Consider the following 24337-nt stretch of genomic DNA (forward strand, 5'->3'; position numbering starts at 1 on the left):
TTTTTTTAAAACTCTAAGAAGAAAAACTCTTATAAAAACCTCTTATACTCTTAATAAAAATAACACTTATGTATTTTAATCCATGTCCATATCCATATCCATAGTCTAATACTGTTCCATTGAAAGACTTCTACTGATATTTCCAATTTGTGTCGTATTTGAATTGCAAATAGTCAGACTTTTGAGAGGAACAGGAGAGTCTAAAACCACCGGGAACCAATTTAAATACACATAAGTGCCGTTTGTGTTTTTATATTGAACGACTTGATGCCGCAACCGTGTTAAAAAGTTTGTAAAAAAGATGAAACACTTTTGCACTGGTGTTGTGTGCAGTGTTGCGTTTTCCCATCAGCATCCACATGTGTAACTTCTATGCCTTGTCCACTCACACGTGCAGTCATAATACCATCATACCCAAAATGAAAAATAGACTAAACACTGGATTTGGGTTGAACATGAAATTGCATTCAGACATAACAAACATGTAATTATTCAAGCGTTTACATGCAGCCAGACCTCAGCCGATCGCCACAGCAAATTTTGGATTATGCAAAGACGAGGATGCTGTGGCAAACAAGTGTTATAGCGTGTGTGTTGGTTCTATTTCAGGCTTTAGTTTGCACCCAACAGACTGTCAGCGCCGTTAGTCACATGTGAATTTAGCTTCTGATGCACTTTGTTGAAATAAAGGTATGTTCTTGACTCAACTGTCGGCTTAGTTTGGTTTAATGTTCATGCAGCGAGGCTCTATCAAGAGTCCGTGCGAAGTTTCACCCACAAAAGATGGCTTGTTTTGAAAATCTCAAATCTCAAGTCACGTTTCGGAGTAAGAATCTTATTAAAATGCTGATGAAAACGTCACTAATATTGTAAAACGTAACAGGGATGTATGTCTTGTTCTTGTGAATCGAACGAAAGGTCATGACAAAATGGTCCAAAATTTAAGGCATTCGTGTAATTAGATTAAATATCACAAAAATATTGTTTAAACTTGAGAAATTAAGTCAACCATGTCAACCAAACATTAAAAAAAAAAAAAAATTAAACATATAGGTCTGATTGAAAAATATTGCTTGATTATTGCTGAAATGTCACATTTTCTAAGTTTGTCCAGGTGTTTAATTGTTTGTATTGCACTTGAGATCAGCACATGCAATAAGGAAATAAGGAATACGTGTAATTAGATTAAACATCACGAAAATATTGTTTAAACTTGAGAAATGAAGTCAACCATGCAAACCAAACATAACAAACATACAAGGAGGCTGTCTGATGGAAGAACATTGCTTGATAATTTCTGGAATTTCACATTTTACAGGTAATCGTTTGTATTGCACTTGAAATCAGCACATGCAATACATTTTAGTAAAGGTGCAATACATCTCTTAAAGGCTCATAACTTTTTGCTTACAAATGATAGCTTAAGCTGACATTACGCAGTTAAAATTGTACGCTATGCCAAATAGAAACATTTATTATTATTTTATGCAAATACACAGCACTTTTCCTGCACCTGGTCATTCTAATCCACTCATTTCAGCTGCAGCATCCTCCTCGTGTCAGGAGTCAAGAGTCAAAAAGGTAGAATTTGACCTTTTAAACGGAGTGGCAGGTATGTGACGTGCCCGGGCTCATACAAAATGTCAAATAAAATGGCATATGTTGAGTATGTTGAGGCTTTTTTTTTTTTTTTTTTTTTTGTGCAGCCCCCGGCGTTTGCTTGCTCTGTAGTGGCACGCAGCGCGACGCAAGAGTATCCATCCGCAAGCGGAGGGACTACATTCGCAATCAAGCGGACTTAGGCGTGATTCCAAACGCAAAAGTTGACCATTTCACGCAGCAGTCACTCACGTCACGCTGCAGAAGTTCGGAGTTTGTATTGACGTGCGCGGTGCATAGGCTGCGGTAAGCTGCGCGTATCCGTGCGCGCCGTGTCAGAGGGAAGTAGTTCCTGGGCAGGTTTTGGGAAGTCGAGGGGAGGCGGACTACAGAGGCGTCGGGTGCCAGGACCATTAGGAGCCTCCGCCAAGCGCCACAACCGAGCGACCCGCGCAGCCCCCTTTTCCCCAACGAGCGCGAGCTGCACTTTGTGTCCGATCGCGTCTTTTTTCTTGCACCGGGGGGAACGCGACTGGCACACGCGCGCGCGGGGGGAGAAAGCACGGGCTATGTCACGTCTGTAGGTGTCCTCAGGTTGAGTTTGTACGCAGGAGGATCGCAGGAGAAGTTTGCGTTCAGGGGAAGAAGAGGAGGAAAAAAGTGTGTGTGTGAGTGTGTGTTCCACCCCCAGAAGAGCGAAGATGGGACCCCGGAGCGGGCTGCCGCAGCTCGCCGCGGCCGTGGTCTTCGTCGCCCTGTGCGTGGCGGTGCAGCGGTCCGATTCTGCGGTAAGTGCGCCTTTTCTTTCACCCCCCGCACTCCTCTACTCCTCTACAACGCGACAAAACACGCAAATGTGCGTCGCTTTCCATGTCAAACTATTGCTTATTTGCGTTTGGGACACGACCGGTCGCAAAGTTATTAATAGGGAGCAGGATTAAAACAAGTGCAGGACTCAGCCGCCTGCACCGCGCTGCCTTTTCCCCGTTCAACTTTTACGCACGGCTTTTACGCAAAATGTGATCGCGTTGGGTGCGCATCTGAATGCCGCCGTTTTCTGTGACTATATCCCCGACCCCCCGATCCCCGGTTATTTCCGCGGCGCACTTCGCGTTTTCGACCTGTGCCAACACGCCAGCGCCTCAATGCCCCCTTTTTTCCATTTAAACTGCGCGGAGAACTTTGCACAAACTGCGCGTAAAAGTCGCTTTGAGACTTTGAGAAGCGCGCGGCGACTTTGCGCACGCACCGCGACAGCAAAAGGCGCACAAAGCAGTTTTATGCAAGTGCTCTCCAGTGACATCGTTGCGTCCTGCTTTCTATGCCACGCACTATTGCTATCAACAGTGTCTTTATTCCGTTGCACCTGCTCTTCACCGTTTGGCGCACATTGGGCACGCGCGGGAGTGTTTGCGCATTCTTTGACCCGCGTGTTTGAGTTGCTCGGTGCGTGCGCCGGGCCGCTGTCTTCATTTGCACCCCGGTGTCACGCGCTTGCAGCTACACAAACCTCTCATTCCAGGCTTAATGTAATATTACAATGAGCCGCTTTGAATATTCAGCCTGATTACATATTCATGAGCGAGGGAGGCAAAACACGCCCACTTGTGCAGGGTCTGGCTCTTACGCACTTTTACGCACTATTCAAGACATTTTAATCTATTCTACAATGTTTAAGAGTGTGAATGTGCTACGTGAGACCTCTGTGCAATATTTATAGCTTGTTTTATCATCGATACAAACAGTTTAACAGCTTTTTTGCACTTTTTTTTTCATTTATTCTTATATTTTTCTGGATATCCACCATTATCAAATACTTCTAAATTGCGTTTACGGAAAAATTTTGAGGCCTGATTGCTATTACGCGCTTGAGTCATTGTATAGACACCTGTCAATGGGAGATGCGCGGTTCTTTTGTTGTGGTCGGACACGTTACGAGTTTGGTCTGTGCGGAGGTGGAAGAATGGTCGCCGTGGAGACAAAAGCGGAGGAAGACCCCAGGAATGTGGTTAACTGGATGGGGCCGTTAGACCTCTATCAAAAGAGCAGAAACGTGTAAAGTAACGGGTTCTGGTGTGACAGTGGGACAATCCCATGGAGGTTTGGGGTTTTGTAACATACAGTATCGGATTGTAGCACCGTAACACTTTCTCTATCTTGAAAAGTAACAACTTTCTTAATACGTATAAACACATACATTTAATTTTCAAATACATACATCCACTATAATCTCTAAACCGGGAACAATCTGCTATGGACCAAAAATAATTCACTATTTTGGTGTAAATCAGCATCAGGATCCTTTACATAATTTAACTTTTTACTTACTTCTCATTCCTGTGCCAATTTAAGTGCTAAATATGGTCTAAGTTACTCTTTTCTCATTCATTATAAGTTAGACTGCAGTTTTTTTTGCAGTTTGGGGTCTCACTCTTGCCCCCTAGTGGAAAAACGTCTCCACTGTAAACATATATCCATGTGTAGCTAAACATTTCTTAAAGATTACATAGATTTAATGCACTGACAATTAAATTATTACATTGAAATTGTAAGAAATAAACAATAGGTTAATAATCTATCATTTATACACAATTTATTCATGGTAATTAATTTAATATTTTGCACACATAACAAAAAACTTTGAGTCAACAACAAATATATTACAATATTGTTAATCTTTAAAATGATAATATCAATAGAAATATCTGATTCTCACGCTATTCCAACCTCAAATGTCAAATCATACAGAAAACACAGTAGAAGTTGAAATGTCCTCAGTCTTAGTCGTGTTTGGTTATGAATACTTTTCCATACAACAACACATCGCTGTCGTCTACTGTTCCTTTGCCCTGTTCCTTAGCTTAGCGTGTTGTGAGTGTCTTTGTGCCCGGTGCTAATCCCCACAGCCCTGATACCAATCTGGTTTGGCGCAGGTGAAAGAGTTCAGGTGTAATATATACCTCCAGGTCCCGCCTTTGAAGTCGTCATGCCGCGCGGCCCCCAAACACACACTTTAATTTGATGCATGCTTCTTCTTCTTCTTCTTCCCATAGACAAAACGACAGAGGGGGGGATAGAGAGAGAGAAAAGAGAGAAAGGGGTGAAGAGAGAGAGGGGGAGAGAAAGGGAGGGGTTCACCTGGGCGGAGGCCATGTGACTGCGGAGAGCCAAACACGTGGGCTTAGCCGTTAGCCAAAACATCCTGAGATTTCGAAGATAGTTACATTGCACTGAAAAAGCAGCAGGAAAGGGCGATGGAGAGATGAGTTCAGCACTGACGTTGTTATAGCGACAGACGGTCAAGTGTTCACATTTTTTGGTCAAATTTGTACACATTGTTGAAGCAAATCTCTCGGTATGACATTATCTCAATATGCATCGCCCCGTACGATGTTCTTTGCGGTATTTTGAAGAATTGTAGATATGCTTTTTCCTTTTAAAATGCATTGACAAGCATCTGGTGTGAATATTCCATAGACTTAAAACATAAAACGGCAAAAAAATATAAAAAGGGCAACAACAAAAAAAAACTTAAAAAACAGTAATGTCCTTATGTTGTCTGCAATGAAATAGAGCAAAGGATCATGGTATTTTTAGTTCGATGTGTTTATTTGTTTGTTTTTTGTTAGCTTATAAGCAAAGAAGCGTATAATTTACCGTATTTTCAGGACAATAAGTCGCACCGGACTATAAAAAATGCATAATAGAGAAGAAAAAAACATATATAAGTCGCACTGGAGTATGAGATGCAGTTGCAAGTGTGAAAATAACAAATAATATCACATATAAGTCACTCCAGAGTATGAGTATAAGTATAAATATGAGTATAATATACGCACCCCAGCCAAAACTATCAAAAAAGGTGCAAATTATAGTCCGGAAAATACGGTAATTTATTATGGCAGCCGACGATATGTCACATCCCAATATTTCAGTTATTGTTACCTTGAACACGTATTTGTGCTGTGTGTATAATCTAGTTTTAAATCATCCATGATAAGCTCGGGGCTTTTTAATCGACAATTTTACAGCCAATACTCAGGAAAAGCTGCTTTTGGAAGAAGAGTTCAGACTTTGGAGGAATTAATTCTACAATATCTTAAAATTATGTATAAAATAAATACTGAACACCACAAAAAATGTAAATAAATTAAAACATGATCGAATACATGAAGAAACAAACTCGTCTATGCCTCCACTTTCGCCCATTTTGCCGTTTTCCCTCCAGCTCGTGGCAGTTCTCCCCTCACACGGTCCGGCACACACCGGCGTTGTGTCCATGTTTACCCGGGTCGCAGTGTTGGTTTGTCTCTAAACATCTGCGTGCGTTTCCTCCAGTCCTCTCTTCACACCGCCGTGCCAATGAGCTGCAGATTAACAGCCCCAAGTCAAGAGTCAAGGAGAACCAACAGAGGACGAGGACAAAATACTCTATTAACGGCTATAACTCATGGCGGTGTTAGCGTGGGTAAAAGTCATTTGTTTTTACGGCCGTTTTAGGTTAGTTACGACATATTTACGTAAAAGTGATTATGTGAATGTTCTGAAAAGCGAAACAATTTACATTCTACTTAGCAAAAGTCCTCAAAATGGCACCTCTGGTTAGAATCTCAGTGCACGTTCACACTTGTCATTTAGTCCTAAATTGAGCCCATTTCAGTCCTAATGTAGACCTGGTTTAGTCCTGAGCAAGTCCTGGTTTAGTCCCGGTTAAGTCCTGAGTCAGTCCTGGTTTAGTCCTGATGTAGTCCTTGTTTAGTCCTGGTTTAGTCCTGGTTTAGTCCTGGTGTAGTCCTGGTTTAGTCCTGGTCTAGTCCTGGTCTAATCCTGGTTTAGTCCTGGTTTAGTCCTTTTTAGTCCTTTTTTAGTCCTGGATTAGTCCTGGTTTAGTCCTGGTGTAATCCTAGTTTAGTCCTGGTTTAGCCCTGGTTTAGTCCTGGTTTAGTTCTGGTTTAGTACTAGTTTAGTCCTGGTTTAGTCCTGGTTTAGCCCTGGTTTAGTCCTGGTTTAGTCCTGGTGTAGTCCTGGTCTAGTCCTGGTTTAGTCCTGGTCTAGTCCTGGTTTAGTCCTGGTTTAGTCCTGGTTTAGTCCTGGTTTAGTCCTAGTTTAGTACTAGTTTAGTCCTGGTTTAGACCTGGTTTAGCCCTGGTTTAGTCCTAGTTTAGTACTAGTTTAGTCCTGGTTTAGACCTGGTTTAGCCCTGGTTTAGTCCTAGTTTAGTACTAGTTTAGTCCTGGTTTAGTCCTGGTTTAGCCCTGGTGTAGTCCTGGTGTAGTCCTGGTGTAGTCCTGGTGTAGTCCTGGTGTAGTCCTGGTGTAGTCCTGGTGTAGTCCTGGTGTAGTCCTGGTTTAGTCCTGGTGTAGTCCTGGTTTAGTCCTGGTTTAGCCCTGGTGTAGTCCTGGTGTAGTCCTGGTGTAGTCCTGGTGTAGTCCTGGTTTAGCAGTGAATATGCAAATGTGACCGCACGCTAAAAACAAGTTGGACTCAAATTTTAAGGCAAAAACTGCAACTTGTAGTGGATAAACATAAAATATTTAACATTCATTTTGTACATTGTATTTTGGTATTTGATGTCATAAAAGTAGTAGACAAGGATTTTTGATTATTCCGTTTTTATTAGACATTATTAACCCATTTTACTTCTTGAATTTGAAATATAACTATCAAATGTGACTTCAAATTATGAGCCAACAGGACTTGATTCAATTGATGCCTTTCTTTGACCTAAAATGATCTATTTATATCCAGGAATTGAACCGATGACCTCCCGAGCCAAATATATCAGTTCACAAAGTATGGACCTGTCTGAATTGCGTAGATACCACAAAGTATTGGAGAGTATTTGTCTTCTGATGTAATAAAGAGTGAATGGTATCGCCGTGAGGATCTGTCTGTGCTTTGTGTCCTGTCATGTCATTCCTCTGGTGTAAAGGGCTTGTTGAAGCTAATCGAATATGTTTTGTATCGACAAGAGCTTATTGATCAATGCAAATCAGCAGGAGAAATAATACTAAGTGGATGTGAAGCGTTAGAATGATAAACAGCCCAAACAGTGGATTAGAAGTAAGAGAATTGTTACAAAAATGAAGTAAATGTAATGCAATGTGAGCAGAATAATAGTGATTTTAGTAGTAGGCCGGGCCATGTTTAGTCCTGACTCTGGCACCAGCAGGAGGCCGGGCCATGTTTAGTCCTGACTCTGGCACCAGCAGGAGGCCGGTCCATGTTTAGTCCTGACTCTGGCACCAGCAGGAGGCCGGTCCATGTTTAGTCCTGACTCTGGCACCAGCAGGAGGCCGGTCCATGTTTAGTCCTGACTCTGGCACCAGCAGGAGGCCGGGCCATGTTTAGTCCTGACTCTGGCACCAGCAGGAGGCCGGTCCATGTTTAGTCCTGACTCTGGGCACCAGCAGGAGGCCGGTCCATGTTTAGTCCTGACTCTGGCACCAGCAGGAGGCCGGTCCATGTTTAGTCCAGACTCTGGCACCAGCAGGAGGCCGGTCCATGTTTAGTCCTGACACTGGCACCAGCAGGAGGCCGGTCCATGTTTAGTCCTGACTCTGGCACCAGCAGGAGGCCGGGCCATGTTTAGTCCTGACTCTGGCACCAGCAGGAGGCCGGTCCATGTTTAGTCCTGACTCTGGGCACCAGCAGGAGGCCGGTCCATGTTTAGTCCTGACTCTGGCACCAGCAGGAGGCCGGTCCATGTTTAGTCCTGACTCTGGCACCAGCAGGAGGCCGGTCCATGTTTAGTCCTGACTCTGGCACCAGCAGGAGGCCGGTCCATGTTTAGTCCTGACTCTGGCACCAGCAGGAGGCCGGGCCATGTTTAGTCCTGACTCTGGCACCAGCAGGAGGCCGGTCCATGTTTAGTCCTGACTCTGGGCACCAGCAGGAGGCCGGTCCATGTTTAGTCCTGACTCTGGCACCAGCAGGAGGCCGGTCCATGTTTAGTCCAGACTCTGGCACCAGCAGGAGGCCGGTCCATGTTTAGTCCTGACACTGGCACCAGCAGGAGGCCGGTCCATGTTTAGTCCTGACTCTGGCACCAGCAGGAGGCCGGGCCATGTTTAGTCCTGACTCTGGCACCAGCAGGAGGCCGGTCCATGTTTAGTCCTGACTCTGGGCACCAGCAGGAGGCCGGTCCATGTTTAGTCCTGACTCTGGCACCAGCAGGAGGCCGGTCCATGTTTAGTCCTGACTCTGGCACCAGCAGGAGGCCGGTCCATGTTTAGTCCTGACTCTGGCACCAGCAGGAGGCCGGTCCATGTTTAGTCCTGACTCTGGCACCAGCAGGAGGCCAGTCCATGTTTAGTCCTGACTCTGGCACCAGCAGGAGGCCGGGCCATGTTTAGTCCTGACTCTGGCACCAGCAGGAGGCCGGTCGGGCCATGTTTAGTCCTGACTCTGGCACCAGCAGGAGGCCGGTCCATGTTTAGTCCTGACTCTGGGCACCAGCAGGAGGCCGGTCCATGTTTAGTCCTGACTCTGGCACCAGCAGGAGGCCGGTCCATGTTTAGTCCTGACTCTGGGCACCAGCAGGAGGCCGGTCCATGTTTAGTCCTGACTCTGGCACCAGCAGGAGGCCGGTCCATGTTTAGTCCTGACTCTGGCACCAGCAGGAGGCCGGTCCATGTTTAGTCCTGACTCTGGCACCAGCAGGAGGCCGGTCCATGTTTAGTCCTGACTCTGGCACCAGCAGGAGGCCGGTCCACGTTTAGTCCTGACTCTGGCACCAGCAGGAGGCCGGGCCATGTTTAGTCCTGACTCTGGGCACCAGCAGGAGGCCAGTCCATGTTTAGTCCTGACTCTGGCACCAGCAGGAGGCCGGTCCATGTTTAGTCCTGACTCTGGGCACCAGCAGGAGGCCGGTCCATGTTTAGTCCTGACTCTGGCACCAGCAGGAGGCCGGTCCATGTTTAGTCCTGACTCTGGCACCAGCAGGAGGCCGGTCCATGTTTAGTCCTGACTCTGGCACCAGCAGGAGGCCGGTCCATGTTTAGTCCTGACTCTGGCACCAGCAGGAGGCCGGTCCACGTTTAGTCCTGACTCTGGCACCAGCAGGAGGCCGGGCCATGTTTAGTCCTGACTCTGGGCACCAGCAGGAGGCCGGTCCATGTTTAGTCCTGACTCTGGCACCAGCAGGAGGCCGGTCCATGTTTAGTCCTGACTCTGGGCACCAGCAGGAGGCCGGTCCATGTTTAGTCCTGACTCTGGCACCAGCAGGAGGCCGGTCCATGTTTAGTCCTGACTCTGGCACCAGCAGGAGGCCGGTCCATGTTTAGTCCTGACTCTGGCACCAGCAGGAGGCCGGTCCATGTTTAGTCCTGACTCTGGCACCAGCAGGAGGCCGGTCCACGTTTAGTCCTGACTCTGGCACCAGCAGGAGGCCGGGCCATGTTTAGTCCTGACTCTGGGCACCAGCAGGAGGCCGGTCCATGTTTAGTCCTGACTCTGGAACCAGCAGGAGGCCGGTCCCTGAGGTCCTCAGAGTCCGAGATGGTTCATATGGCACTAACATATCCGAGATGTACTTTGGTGCTAGGCCATGGAGACTTGTACATAAGCAAAGCTGCTTTAAAGTCTCTTCTCTGAGCCACAGGGGCCAGTGCAGAGACTGGGGCTAAACCAGGTCTAAAATAGGATTACACTATTGCTTTACTTGCCCTAGATAACGACAATTCTGAAAAAGGGCAAAAATGTGGATTGAACTGACTCTAAACTCTAAACTCTGGTATAGAGCTACGAGTAAGTGCAGGTTATGTATTCACGTAACCCTCACACTGATGAAAAGAAGATATCACGATGAGTGAATGGGATTTGTGAGTCTGGGCCTATTGACAAGTCCTCCTACTCACAGCAGCGTTTGGCTCTTTTCTCTGTTCCATTACTGCAAACAGTATTTCTTTGCCACATTTACAGCACGGCCAAAAAAGATACAAATTGACCTCGGTTTCGGTAGCTTTTTGTCAGTTAGGATTTCCTTTATTATGAACACATTTTAGATTTAGATTTAACGTTAGTGATCCTCAAGGGAAATTACTTGGACAGAGCAGCTCAAACGTCGCAATAGGGCTGTCAACGTGATGTTAATCGATAATCGTGATTATTCAGGTCACTATATAATCATAAGAACCAAAAAATTTGCTAAATCAGCAAAATTACGTCTTTTAAATTAAATCTGTAGTTCAAAAAATAGACCTAAATGTAAATAAGTCGCTGTTTTTGTCATTTTTTTTAATACAAACTTGAGGAGTAGCAAAATGTTAGAGCACAGGAATCAAAGAAAATTAAATATTTCACTGTTGTTTTGTCGCAGGCTCAAATTGTAAAAGATTTTCTCACAATAATCTTAACACTAAAGTTAGAAATCATGACATCCCTACATTTAAAATACATTTAAAATAATGAAAGTAGCGTAAAAAAGGAAAAAGATCGGTCAAATAAGGTACAATTATTTGTTTTATTCCTTTGACTGCTTAGTTAGAATATATTCTGTTGTTTGTAGGTTATATTCCAGTGACAAAAGAAAGTGAAAATGCGATATAAAAAAGCAGACAAGTTTGTATTAAAGGTGCACTATGTGACTGGATATGTTATTGGTTTCCATGGAAAGTGCCACAGTACGACATTAAACTTATCTTTCTTTCAATTATTCACTTACAGTTATTTTAGTTGCTCAAAAGTAGCTTTTTAAACACTTACTCTTACTGTAAGCAGCGTCGCCTCACCACAGACCTGACCTGTAACTTGCCCTTTTTGCTTGTCTAGATACGTTTAATGCCTTAACGTGGATCATTTCCCAATCTCCATGTTGCAAAATGAGTGAAATAATGTATGTTAACCAGTCAAAACGTCTCAAATTAAGATTATAATTCAGAATTTAAACAGTTTTTACTTTTTCGCAGTGATTTCCTTTGCATTTTAGGCTCATACAAGCCTTATCTTCACACCAACAAAGCAATTATGGTGCATTTGTATTAAGAAAAGGTTATTGAGTGTGCTGAGATCAAGGCTGGAGATGTCGGCCGGGGGAAACGTGCACACGACCGGGGACATTTATTGTTTTGCATTCTCGATTTATGGAGCGCGAGTGCGAGCGAGCGGGTTGTAATCTGTCTAGGATCAAGCAGTCCTGATGTACAGATGTCTGCTGCAACAAGAGAGACTGAGTTTGAGCCCAAATCAGATCAGAGGGTTTAAAAACGACTAAGAATACTGAAAATAGTACAATGATGTTAAAACTAGAATCAAAACTATATATTCTTTTGAGCAAATGTCGACACAGGGAGAAAATAAACATATAAAAGGACAAAATTGTACCTTTCCTGAGGAGTTTTAGAGTGATCTCAATCCATAGCAGAAGAAATATCACAATTTTGTTTATTTTCTGCGCGATTTACACATTAATTTGTGCATGATTGAGAAGAATCTACTATTATTTTGTCTTCTTTTGCAGGGGTTCCCAAACATTCACAAACATTTCAGGCCGGGACCCCTTAAATAACTGTACAACCGACCTGGGACCCCCACCTCTACTTGAATTTTAAGCTTTAAAACATTTCAAATCTGATGTGATTGTGTTCATTAGAGTGGCTCCTTGTTTTGTTAGACCTAATTTCACTTATATTCAATTATAATGCATTAATTACAGCGTCATCTGTTTCTAATTCACATCTTACAAGTCATCTCGTGACATCCAGCTCATTCTGTATGTATAAAAAGTATAAAAAGAGGGTTTTTCTTGTCGAGTATCGAGTATCCAGACATTGCCTTGATGTCAGCAAGATGGTCAAAAGTATCAAAAATCTGATACTAATCGATACTAAAACTACTGAACAAGTATTGACACTAAAAGTTTTAAAAAAAAATCATAAACAGGACAAAATTTACACCTTCCTGAATAACTTTAAAAGGATCTTGAGCTTGGTAACATGGAAAAAGTACTATTATTTTGTGTTCAAAGTGCTTATTGAGTCTTTTCTTTTTTCTTTTTTCGAGCCTTTTCTTTCATAAAAAAATTGAGTTTGAAGTATTGGCATAAACATCACAGACATAACTGTGATGTTTCCTTTCTAAATGTAAATCTAAATGCCTCTAGACTAAATAAAAAACACTTTTACCAGCTCCAGATGTAAAGCCGATCAGTTCAACCATAGTGTTCACATAGAGCCTTATCAACAACACCTGTTCCATTATCGTAAAAAACACCAAAAGCGATCTAAAAGCAGAGCATTTTAATGAAACAAATGCCCAAAACAAACACAATAATCCCTGCGTTTGGGTTCAGTCTCTGATTTTGTCCCGGTTTGACCCGGAGTGACTCAGCCTTTCTATCGCTCTGCTTTGTGTTTTATTACTATCTGAGTTCTTCGGTGCGCCGTGTCCTCTTCCTACGACTTCCCTCTGTCATTATCATCAGCAGTTCGGTTGAAAAGCAGACGGGGGGAAAAAAGCGGCTTGTGATCAAAGTTTGTGACGCGACGAAGCCTTTTGACAAGTTTATCCTCGCAACTCTATAAAAAAAACTAAAGAACATAACAAAACATTGGCTGAAACTATCATGTACTGCTACTGTTTAGATGATAATACTACATTGAGTCCTTGGGCAAGACACTACACGCACGTTGACTGTATTTTGTATATCTGCACTTTTTTTTTATTGCAGTTTAAAATGTGTTTTTGTTTGAGTCTCGAGCTGGATTCAAGAGAAGATGAATAAACAAATAGCAGATTATCACTGGAATGAGATTACGATTCAATTTGTATCACCATATGGCCCCGCCCTAACAAACTTAGCTCAAGAACTATGCGCTGTAATTGATGCTACTAACAGGTTTGACCCCAATAGCATTGAAGGATGGGTCAAATGCAGACCACTATATGCTAATCAATAATAAAATTGTATTGAAACTAGACACTCATTGGAACGAGTATTGATACTGTAGAAATCACATAAATAAGACAAAGTTGGACCTTATATTAAAGCAGAACTAAGTGACTTTGGCGATAGAGCTCCCCCTGCAGCTCCCGTGTGAAAATACGTCAGAAATGTATCATAATGTCAGTGTAGTCATGTGGAAAAACATTTCACATTGTCAAAAAAAAGAAAATAAAGAGTCAGGGTTTCTCAGGGGAGTTGTCGAGGCTGGTTTTCCGCCCCGAGACAGCAGGGGGCGACAACAGACATGACATATGCCCCAAAAATACATATTTAACCATCACAGGGACTTACAAAGACGTTCAATGAGGTGAAAATGTTACTTAGTTCTGTTTTAAAGAGACTGCTACCAATATTAAGTGTTAAAATTACATTTGACCGTCTAAAAATAGAGCGTTTTTATTTGTCCCCGCTGTATTTAAACTGGTATCGAGTATCAAGCCTTCTCCAGAGTGTCTAAGTTTGACTTTTAACACCATGAGAAGACTTGACTAGTGCCAGTATTACAGTATTACACTTACACACTGCTCCGTATGGATGTAACACGCTCTAGTTTCCGCTCGTGTTAAATCTGTTGAACACATCCACAGAGACGTCACTTTTGTGGTGGCAAAAATCTCTAGTTAAGACAAAGAAGCAAGTTGTCTTGTTTCAAAAGTAAACTGTTTAATCTTGTGGCTGAATCAGAAAGGAACTCGTGTGGACTCGGCCATTCTCATCGAAGGCCGAGTCCACGCGTCTGTCTCTTGTCTGCTTCGCAAAATGTGTGTCTCCCAAATCCTTCCGTCCCACGTCTGTCCCCTGCCTTAAATCACAGATGGTCACATGACCACACACACACAGAAGGAGCAAATGGGACATCAAAGAAACAGTGGTTTTAGGAAGGAGACAGAACATAACATTTGCATTAATTCAATTCACATGTCTTGCCTAGTGTGAAACATAACGTGGGACTTCCAAGCCACTCCAGGGAGTCCGGACATGTAGATTTCCAGGCCAAAAGGGGTTGTCAGGCTGTTAGAACTAAATCTGATTAGAAATAGAATTTAAAGTTAAAAAGTAAAGGGCCAGATTATATTTTTTCCACAACAGACCTCTCCCGTGATAATTTAGGAAACTCGCTTTCCTAATTAATCACAATCAGAAAGAAAAAATAAAATATCACTACGTCAATACACCATAAATGAGCTGCTGTTTGGAAGAGTAAAAAATTAAAAAAAATTCCAAAGTCTATCTTAAAGTTGTACACAGGCATAGGATTCATGGAGGAAACCAACAAACAAAATAAAATGAAACAATAAACAAAACTTAAAAAAACTGTAGCAATTAAAAGCTAATCACAATACTAATCAAAGTAAGATGAAATTATACTTGAACAAGGCATAAGAGGAATAACGGATAAATGAAAATCAATAATCGAAAATACGTATAAAGTTACAGGACTAATGACAAGAAAAACAAACAAAAAAAGAAACAAGTCTTTGTGTTTGCCTAGTCTCTGGATTATTATCGTGGCCCTTTACGTACCTCAATGAAATCAGGGCAAAAAAAAAAAAAAAAAATGAATAGCATAAGTAGTTCAATGTTCTAATGTTCTGATTGTAGCTTCAGTCTTCTTCCATTTGAGTTTCGGTGTGTGTGTCCAGGGGTCCCCGGTCCCCTCCACGAGGGGGATGGGGCACGTGTGTTTCCAGAGTGATGGATGTGTGTCTGTAGGTGTTTTGACCAATGTATGTAGATTAAAAGCAGCGCTCGAGCTTGCACTTTTATCTTGTCTTGGGCTTGTCTTTGTGTTGTCCAGGCTGTGGTTTCTGTGGCGAGCTGGGACTCTTTCCCCTCTCAGTCAGATCTGGTGATTCCATGCTGCTGTCGTGTCCAAATTGTCCATACTGGAAATGCGCACCCCTCTGTACGTTACGTGCGCCACATTTGCGTCTTTGGCTTTGTTGGCTCTGCTGCTGCTGCTGCTGCTGCTGCTGCTGCTGCTACTGCTGCTACTACTGCTGTTGTTGCTGCTGCTGCTACTGCTACTGCATAGAGTGTCATAATGGCGTGTGTGCCTGTACAGTTCGTTGAGCGTTGGTTGCCCAATGCCGCGCACACAAGTTAGTTCAATATTTTGGACAATGTTCTGGCTCGGGTCTTTGAGTTTTGCCCAAACAGTGGACGCCTCGCACGGCGTGTCCAGCGTTACTTGTATGATCCTCTGCTTCTCTGAACGAAGTGGCTCCAGTGTAGTTTTCTTCAGATGTTTTGACGGGTAGACTGACTGAGAAGGAGGATGAGCCCAGCTGCGCCGACAGGTCCACTCTGTGTAAAGAGAAAATTCTGCACACAGTAATTTGTTCTTTTTGTTGTTGTGTGTGTTATGTTGTAAGTGGAGGTGCGGATGTTTGTGTGTGTGTGTGTTATGTGGACAAGGATTTTAGCTCTCTCTTGTTCACATTATTACAGTTTCCCAAAACTATATTGCATACATTCAATATTTCATCAAATAATTATAAAAAATCCAAAAATCACAAATGTGTTCAATATCTCCTTTTTTAACATCAACTCAATACATCTCAAACTCATTCAAACAGTATCCAGCATCTTTTCTGCAGGGTCTACCACTGGCTACAGTTTTTTTTTTTGGTGGAATTATCACAAACAAAGGATCTTACGAACAATACATAAACTTCTGTCCTTTTTCGACGGGAACTTAAACACAACAGTGTCGGTTTTAGGGTACACAATGCTTGAAAACAATCTTATTTCCCCCCCCCTTTTTTTTTTTTTTTTTTTTTAAGAACGGCACATAGCAGATTTCTAACAGCGCACACAACGGGCTAAAACAAAATTACAAAAAAACAATAAATAAAAATGTTAGAGTTAAAATTAAGATTCCAATCCAACTCGAATTAGGATTCGTGTCGTAATCTAGCACACAGCTCTAATATTTTGGAGTTACAGTTAGAATTAGAGCTTTGTTTAATCACAGAGTTTCAAACAAAGCGCTAACTCATTCACACAGCTCTAACTCAATCATTATTCGCACACAGCTCTATTTGTTGAAGTTACAGTTAGAATTAGAGCTTTGCTTAATAACAGTTTCAAACAAAGCCCTAACTCATTCACACAGCTCTAACTCAATCATTATATATTTGTTTCTGAGTTACAGTTAGAATTAGAGCTTTGTTTAATCACACAGAGTTTAAAACAAAGCCCTAACTCATCCACACAGCTCTAACCCAAAAAATCGCACACAGCTCTATTAGTTTAAATACAAAATTTAAAAAACATAAAATAAAAAAAATGGAGTTGGACTCCGAAAACACGTTACACGTGTAAAAGTACGTACAATCAGTTGGACTGATTTAAAAAAGAGTTGGACTCCGAAAACAAGTTACCCGTTGTGGCTAGGTGGCTATCTTACAGATTATATTTGCACACAGTTCTTTTATTTTTTGAGTTACAGTTAAACTAGAAGACATGTTCTATTTAGAACATGCATTTAAGTCATTCACACAGCTCAAACCCATATATGTCTTCATATATATATATCCTAGTCTTACAATTCAAATACAAAAATCAAAACAAAACAACTCACACACAAGGTCCTTTTCACCCAGCGCCGGAGTCCTTTCTCCAGGGCCCCTGTGATGCAGCCCTCACGTCTCAGAAGTGGAGGTACGAGGCTTAGGTGGCAAAAATGCTGAATCACTGGTCCCTGGAAATTGGAATTGCCGGTCGAGGGAGTTTGTCAACAACGCCAAATTGTGGTGGCAAAAATCTCTAGTTAAGACAAAGAAGCAAGTTGTCTCGTTTCAAAAGTAAACTGTTTAATCTTGTGGCTGAATCAGAAAGAAACTCGTGTGGACTCGGCTATTCTCATCGAAGGCCGAGTCCACGCGTCTGTCTCTTGCCTGCTTCCCAAAATGTGTGTCTCCCAAAACCTTCCGTCCCACGTCTGTCCCCTGCCTTAAATCACAGATGGTCACATGACCACACACACACAGAAGGAGCAAATGGTCAAAGAAACAGTGGTTTCAGGAAGGAGACAGAACATAATATTTGCATTAATTCAATTCACATGTCTTGCCTAGTGTGAAACATATCGTGGGACTTCCAAGCCACTCCAGGGAGTCCGGACATGTAGATTTCCAGGCCAAAAGGGCCTGTCAGGCTGTTAGAACTAAATCTGATTAGAAATAGGATTGAAAGTTAAAAAGTAAAGGGCCAGATTATATTTTTTCCACAACACTTTCCCGCCGCCTTCTTGCTCTTGTTCCGACCACACAAACGTAGACTGTTGTGAAACTGGATTCCTTGAGTGTGGGAGTCGGTCTACTTCTCTCTTTTTGTGTGTTTTTCACTGTGGTCTTTCTCCTACACCTGGTTCCTCCATCACTGTACGCCATTTCCCCACCAGCCAATGACAAGTGGCCTTAAAGCGATTATTTACATAGACTTTCATATAGAGTTTCTCTGGATGTTATGGGTGAGAAACAATAGCTTTGGCTGTGACTCAAAAGGCTTTAGATGACCCACATGTTGCGTGAATTATGAGGCATTGACAGCGACATGTTATGAGTAATACATCGATATGATATCCCATAGAAAACGACTGCATTAAAGGAAATTGTGTTTTTGCTGCTCGAAAGTCCTACACTTAGACCACCAAAGAATATATTTGGCGTTCCAAGTACCACCAGGTCTCAATCGGGTAAAAAACAGGACTGTTTCAGGTCTAAATTAGGGCTAAACCAGGTCTTAAATATGAACACAGCAAACTGTCACAGCAGTTTTATCTAACAAATTACTCAAGAAGGAGCAAAAATGCTAAAAAAATTGAATTACAGACTCTAAATGAACTAGTGTCCCACCTGAAAAAGCTCATTGTAAACTGCAAAACTGATCTAAAACGACTGAAATGAAATGGGATCGTTGACTTCCTGTTACCGTATTTTCCGGACTATAAGTCGCACTGGAGTATAAGTCGCACCAGCCAAAAAATGCATAATAGAGAAGAAAAAAACATATACAAGTTGCACTGGAGTATGAAATGTGGTTGCAAGTGTGAAAAAAACAAATACTATCACACATAAGTATAAATATAAGCATAAGTTGCACCCCGGGCCAAAACTGCCCAGAAAATACGGTAGTTTTTATTACTTTTTATTATTGTATTTCACCAGTGGATTTTCATTTACTCAGTTCTATTGTTGAAACATGGCAACACACATTTTTCGAACGTGTGAAATAGATTAAATAAGATGTCTGAAAGTCCTTTAAAAAGTCTGAATGGTGCATAATACAACACTAACACCGCATAATATACTCAAACGTACTCATAACACAACATCATCAGCAGAATATACTTGTACATCCGCGTCATCGGGTTGGAGAGGCGAATACTGAAGCGCCACTCGTCTCATTAGCTCAGAATGTGTCGCATTTGCATTTGAAACGGCGGATAATCGTTGGAGTTATGCACCAAAGTCCCCGGTTTCACAACAGAGACTCTGGGAAAAACACTCTTATTTGGGTGAAGCGGACGGCTCCCCGCGCGGTCATTCGACAGTAGTTCTCGAAGGTTACGAAACGACCGTATCCGTCCAACTGCAGTAAAATACAAACGTGTGTTGTTGTTTTTTTTCCATCGCAGCTCTGGAAATCGTCCGGGTGCATCTTAAATCCAGTTAAATCTCTCCTCTCTGACCTGAACGCTACATACCGGTCGCGTCAACCAATGAAACCTTAATAAAACGTCATTCTTCACATGTCAAACCCCCAACGAAGCGCCCGATTTGCGACCAGCTGATTTTAAACGGCTGCAGACCTTTTCCATGACACACCGAAGCGTATTCCTTTTCCTGTTTTATTGTTCTGCCCCGAATGTTCGCCTGCAATCTATTAATTATATTTAGCCGGCTTTGGTGCGCAGATGTGCACAAATGGCCCATTATAGCGGCTCAAGCAAAAGGGCGGGGCGGGGAAAGGGAAAAAAAAACGTCCTAGCTTGCCGAGACCTGCTGCTATTCGAAAGAAGATAGAATCGGTTCAGCCTGAAGTCGCTTGTGTGGCTTTAGAACATTCAAAGAAGAAAACTCAATAGCTCATGTGTCATTATTCAAAGCTTGGATCGTATCTTTATTGAAGTTAATGCATGTCGTGTAGCTTGTGTTCGGCGTTGTAGCTGTCGGAATAACAGAAGCGCGGTTAGCTTTGATGCGGGCTCGTAAATGGCACTGTAAATGTTTTCTTGTCGGGTGCAAATGTGGAAAAAAACGGCACGAATGTCTACTTGCGACACAATAGAGACGGGCGACTTTTTTGCGCCCCTTAGAACAGATGTTTGATGTTTCCTTTTGACTTGAAACGATGTCGGTGTCTGGGAAAAGGAGTAAAAGTAACTCCACATTTGCTGCACAAGGACTTTCTCTGGAGTTAAGCAGCTTAAATCGGGCTAAAACACCGGGATTTACACGACTGGACTCTGCAACCTTGCACTTGTCATTTAGACCTCTCCGAACATGTTCTGAAATGTATTCTCGTGTTAGTTTATCAGTCGATATTTCAGTCTTCTCTCAAATATTCAAGCTCCTGGAGTTGTTTCCAGTGTGCTCTCTGGACAGAATCCTACTTTTAAAACATGTATTAAAAATCTACTCTAATTGCCATCGCACTTTGCCATTCAACTATGTTTTATTCATTTCAATCGTGAACTTCTACCACAATTATTGGAATAAGTTGAGTGTAAGTGAACGGCTATGGAGGACGAAGCTCAGTGTCTCGAGCTTAAATGTCCAAACAAACCTCCAGGAACAACATTTTAACACATATTACGTTCAGTTATGGTATGTTAAATAGTAGATGTAAGCTTTTTATGCTGATTTTAGTAGTCGCCAAGTCAGCATTTGATTTATTAACGTCACTTGGTCATTAAAAGGTCATTTTCTTATGTGTTTTAGACTCCAGTTAAAGATTACGATGATTAAGATACAACTATGATTATTTTTTGACTTGTTAATTAGTCGATCAACTGTTACGGCCTTGGATTTTACTAATGCATACAGTAACTCACCCTGTTTGTGAGTGTATATCGTGAAATGAAATGTGAGGCTAAAACGTTGACATCGTCCATCATGAAGGCTTCTCTTTCTCCTCCTCTCTCCCCTCGCTTCGTCCTCTCTCCGTCCCACATTCGGAGATACCGTATCGACACACGCCGCGCTATGCTGTTGTGTCTGCAGCCGAGCATCTTGGGTAAATATTGCAGTTCGGCCGGAGTTCACCTAAACTGAGATAAACCCGCTGGATCCGGGCGTAAAAGAAAGAAAGTCGCGCGCCAAATGAATCAGTTTGTGTTGGATTTGCGTTTGGCTTTTGGTGTAGAGTCCGAGCACACGTGTGAGTAAGACGTAACGACTAATTTAGCGCCGGAATAATTGTTATCTCGACTGAGAAGAGGTTCTTAGACTCGGACAAGGCCAGAATTACATCAAAATGACACAGAAAACACATATGTTCATTGATTTTGATGAAAAAGCGCGGTTTCTTTCCGTAAATGTATCAGGATGTTCTCGAGAGGCATCACTTTAGCTTCATTAGAGTTCAATTCAGTTAAAATCCAATCAGGATCCAATTTGCAATCCAAACAACTAACTGATTTATTGAGAGAATTTGTGGCTAAATTAACCCAGTGGCAAAATAATTGTGAGTTGCAGACAACCCTAAACTCTTTATCATTCTTTTTATTTCATTTCAGGTATAAAAAATGCAACTAACTTTAAGTGAATAGTGTGTATTTTATATGAATTTTTGTGTTGAGGGAAACCAATTTTAGATCCTGGTTACTGCGTATGAGTGGTGTATTTATACTTATTGTACATATAAATTATAGTTTTACACCAATCGAGCAGGTATTTGTGGAGAAAACTTTGAAAAATCTGTTTAAAGTGACAGAAAGTGACATCACACCAGGGACACTCATTCGTTCAAGTTTATGCATAATTTCTAAACATTAATTTAACAAAATAAAGTGGCTCTCATCCATTTTGACTTGTCGAATAAAAATTATTGTGACGTTAGATGAGTTTTTGCCCGGTGGTTGCTGGGTAATTTCCTAGCGTGATGTCATCAATTACAAACAGGAAGTGAAATTATAAACTGTGCTGTTCTGGGATAACATTTTTTTTTTTTTTGCAAGATTCCAAATATATATAATTTTAACTGTCAGAGGCACTTTTGTAAGTTTGGGACATTTTTTACAATATTTAAACGGCCAGAACGAACTTAATTAACTAAAAAAACCTAATATTTTAGTAGATTTGAATCATAATGAGTCAGTGTAGTCACATACAACAGTGAAGGTCCGGTTTTGTCATTTAATGTTCTAAGTAATGTAGTTTTGAATCTTACTTATGGTATATTTACAGTTTTTATTGTACGTAGCCTGATCCTTTTGCTCTTTGATCTATTGAAGTTAACTGTAGCGCTCAGAATCCTGTTTAAAGAGTATTAGAACACGTTTCAGATGTGATTTTACATTTAAATGTCTTTGCCAAGCGCTAATTTGAGCTGGATACACTTCAAAATCTCTCTCTGTCTCTATTAAATGTCAACATAAAGGAAGTCTATATAAAACTACACATGGAAACAATGCCACTTGGAAACGGATCATGGGACTTATTTTTTATTTGAAGCAGAGATTCAATTGATCTCTTGAACTGTTGAAAAGTAGAAGCAGAAAACATGTTTTTAGTGTTGTTCAAAAACATTTGGATTGAACGTGTTGCCTCTTTGGGTCCAGTTTAAACTTTTCCTGCAACTTTTCCTTTCAACTTTTCCTTTCTCCACAGAGATGCTGCTGCTTTGACGGGAATGGCATTAAACGTATAAATCAATGATGGAGACAAGCACCAAAAAATGTATTTTTCAAGCTTTTTCAGCAATAAAAAGACACATCAATTGTATAAATGCTGAGTAGGCATGTTTAATGCCATACTGTGAAACATTCCAGGCAAAGCAATGACGGAAATGTTACACAGTGCATCTTTAACCTAAATTTCAATGAACATATTCACCATTTTCTTGATGGCGTACTTTGTATTGTACTATTTGTATTGAACAGTTCTTTAGGTCAATCTAGTTTCTTGCGTCAACACGGCAACTCCTGTTTTTATTTACAATTCTTTTAAAACACATTTTTGATCAGGTGACAGATTTTAGAATTAAAAAAAATTCAACAACTTGTTCAAAACCCGTTCCAAAAGCAAAACCTACAAATTAATTCAATATTGTCAAGTTTTTCAGAAGATAAATCGTCTTAATTAATGTAATTTTAAGTCATGAATAGAGGTGGGCAACATATATCACAATATTTAAGATAAAAGGTTTTATTTCTTCACTTTTGTCATTAATTTTATAAACATTTCGCATTTGTCTGATAATTAAACCTCAACGTTTCACATATTTCTGTTGTATTGTCAGAATATTGTATCATTTTGGTCAATATCATCCCCTGGTCATATATAAACACATTTTTGTAGCGAAGCCCTTTTGTCACCGTGAAATTTTGTGTATTTTCACTGTTGCTTGCCGTGTTTGCTTTAGTAAATCACAGCTTCCAGCGTAATAGACCCGCGAAGGCTTTAAACCATTTCCACTCTCCACAAACCCGCAGCCCGGAGCGTAACCCGCGGCGACACACGTATCCAGGTGCCGAGTCTGGCACGGCGCCCGGTCCCATCTCGTATTCCAGCGCCGCTCTGTGCCAAGGAGGTGATGTACTGCGGAGGGAGCGTGTTGGAACCTGCGCCGCGTGAAGCCGGGTCGGGCGGAGTCAGGCGGGTGGAAGTCAGGCGGGCGGAGTCAGGCGGGTGGAGCCAGGCGGGGGCGCAAGAGTGGGATGGGGGCACAAACCGGGCGGAGCGAGCGCAGGAACAGGCACCGGGTGACATCTGTGGGAGGAATTAAAACACTGAATGAATACGCTGCATGTCAGCGACCCCTGACCTTTCATTTGAAGGGGGCGGGGCCAGTAACAACTGTGTAAAGCATGTGCAAACCCTTCAGTAACTTTTAAAAGACCTTTATCACTTATGTTTGCTGTTTATTAGATGAATTACCTCGATATTTTCATGGTAAAACACATGGGGACATAGCATATAAAACAAGAGAGTTGTAACTAATATATGTTATTTAATTTGCCTTGTATGAATCATTTTTGAAGGATAAAACAAAAGAAAATTCAAAAGCTCAAACAATATTACCAAAGCAACAACCCGTTATGTATAATGAGATTTCTCAATTTAAGCAGCCGTTATCTTATTCTATGCACTTTTTCTCTATAGTCCCTGTATTTTCACGTGTACGAATGGTGTACTAATACCACATAGCAGTATATTTACTTGGAAGTCTCTTTTTATTAATAATAATAATAATAATACAGGTTGCAAATAGAGGAAGGAACATATCAAAAAATTGTTAATATCGTAGTTTTTGTTTGGAGATTTTTGTCAGTAGCTCCTCTGTACATAATACTCCCAAATCTTATTTTAATGCATACCTGACTTCTTACATCTGCATGTTGCTATTAAACTGATACTTTCTGGTAATTTTCTTTAAAACAGAGGCAGAAATCTCTTTTACAACCTCTTTTACAGTACAAAACCCCTTTAACACTAAACTCTGCTCTCCCAGTCTCTCAGTTGGACATGTTTTGCTCAATATTCAAATAAAGAGTCATTGCGGGTTATTTCGATGGCATTCCTGGCTTGCTGCTGCTGCTGGGGCTGGTTTTCTGTGTGGTTT

General features: G+C 41.7%; 1 protein-coding gene across 1 annotated transcript in view; it reads left to right on the forward strand.

Annotated features, from left to right (window-relative positions):
• Nucleotides 1-24337, forward strand: part of col4a5 (collagen, type IV, alpha 5 (Alport syndrome)) — a 362461-nt gene that overhangs the window by 292694 nt on the left and 45430 nt on the right. The window contains exon 2 of the mRNA XM_072459360.1: nucleotides 2291-2387. Coding sequence (XP_072315461.1) covers nucleotides 2301-2387 — 87 coding nt within the window. The 5' untranslated portion in view covers nucleotides 2291-2300. The remainder of the gene's footprint in view (nucleotides 1-2290; nucleotides 2388-24337) is intronic.

This window comes from Eucyclogobius newberryi, unplaced genomic scaffold (assembly GCF_026437365.1).
Source record: "Eucyclogobius newberryi isolate DKJ021-1_F unplaced genomic scaffold, fEucNew1.0.hap1 SCAF_22, whole genome shotgun sequence".
In the NCBI taxonomy this organism is placed as follows: domain Eukaryota; kingdom Metazoa; phylum Chordata; class Actinopteri; order Gobiiformes; family Gobiidae; genus Eucyclogobius; species Eucyclogobius newberryi.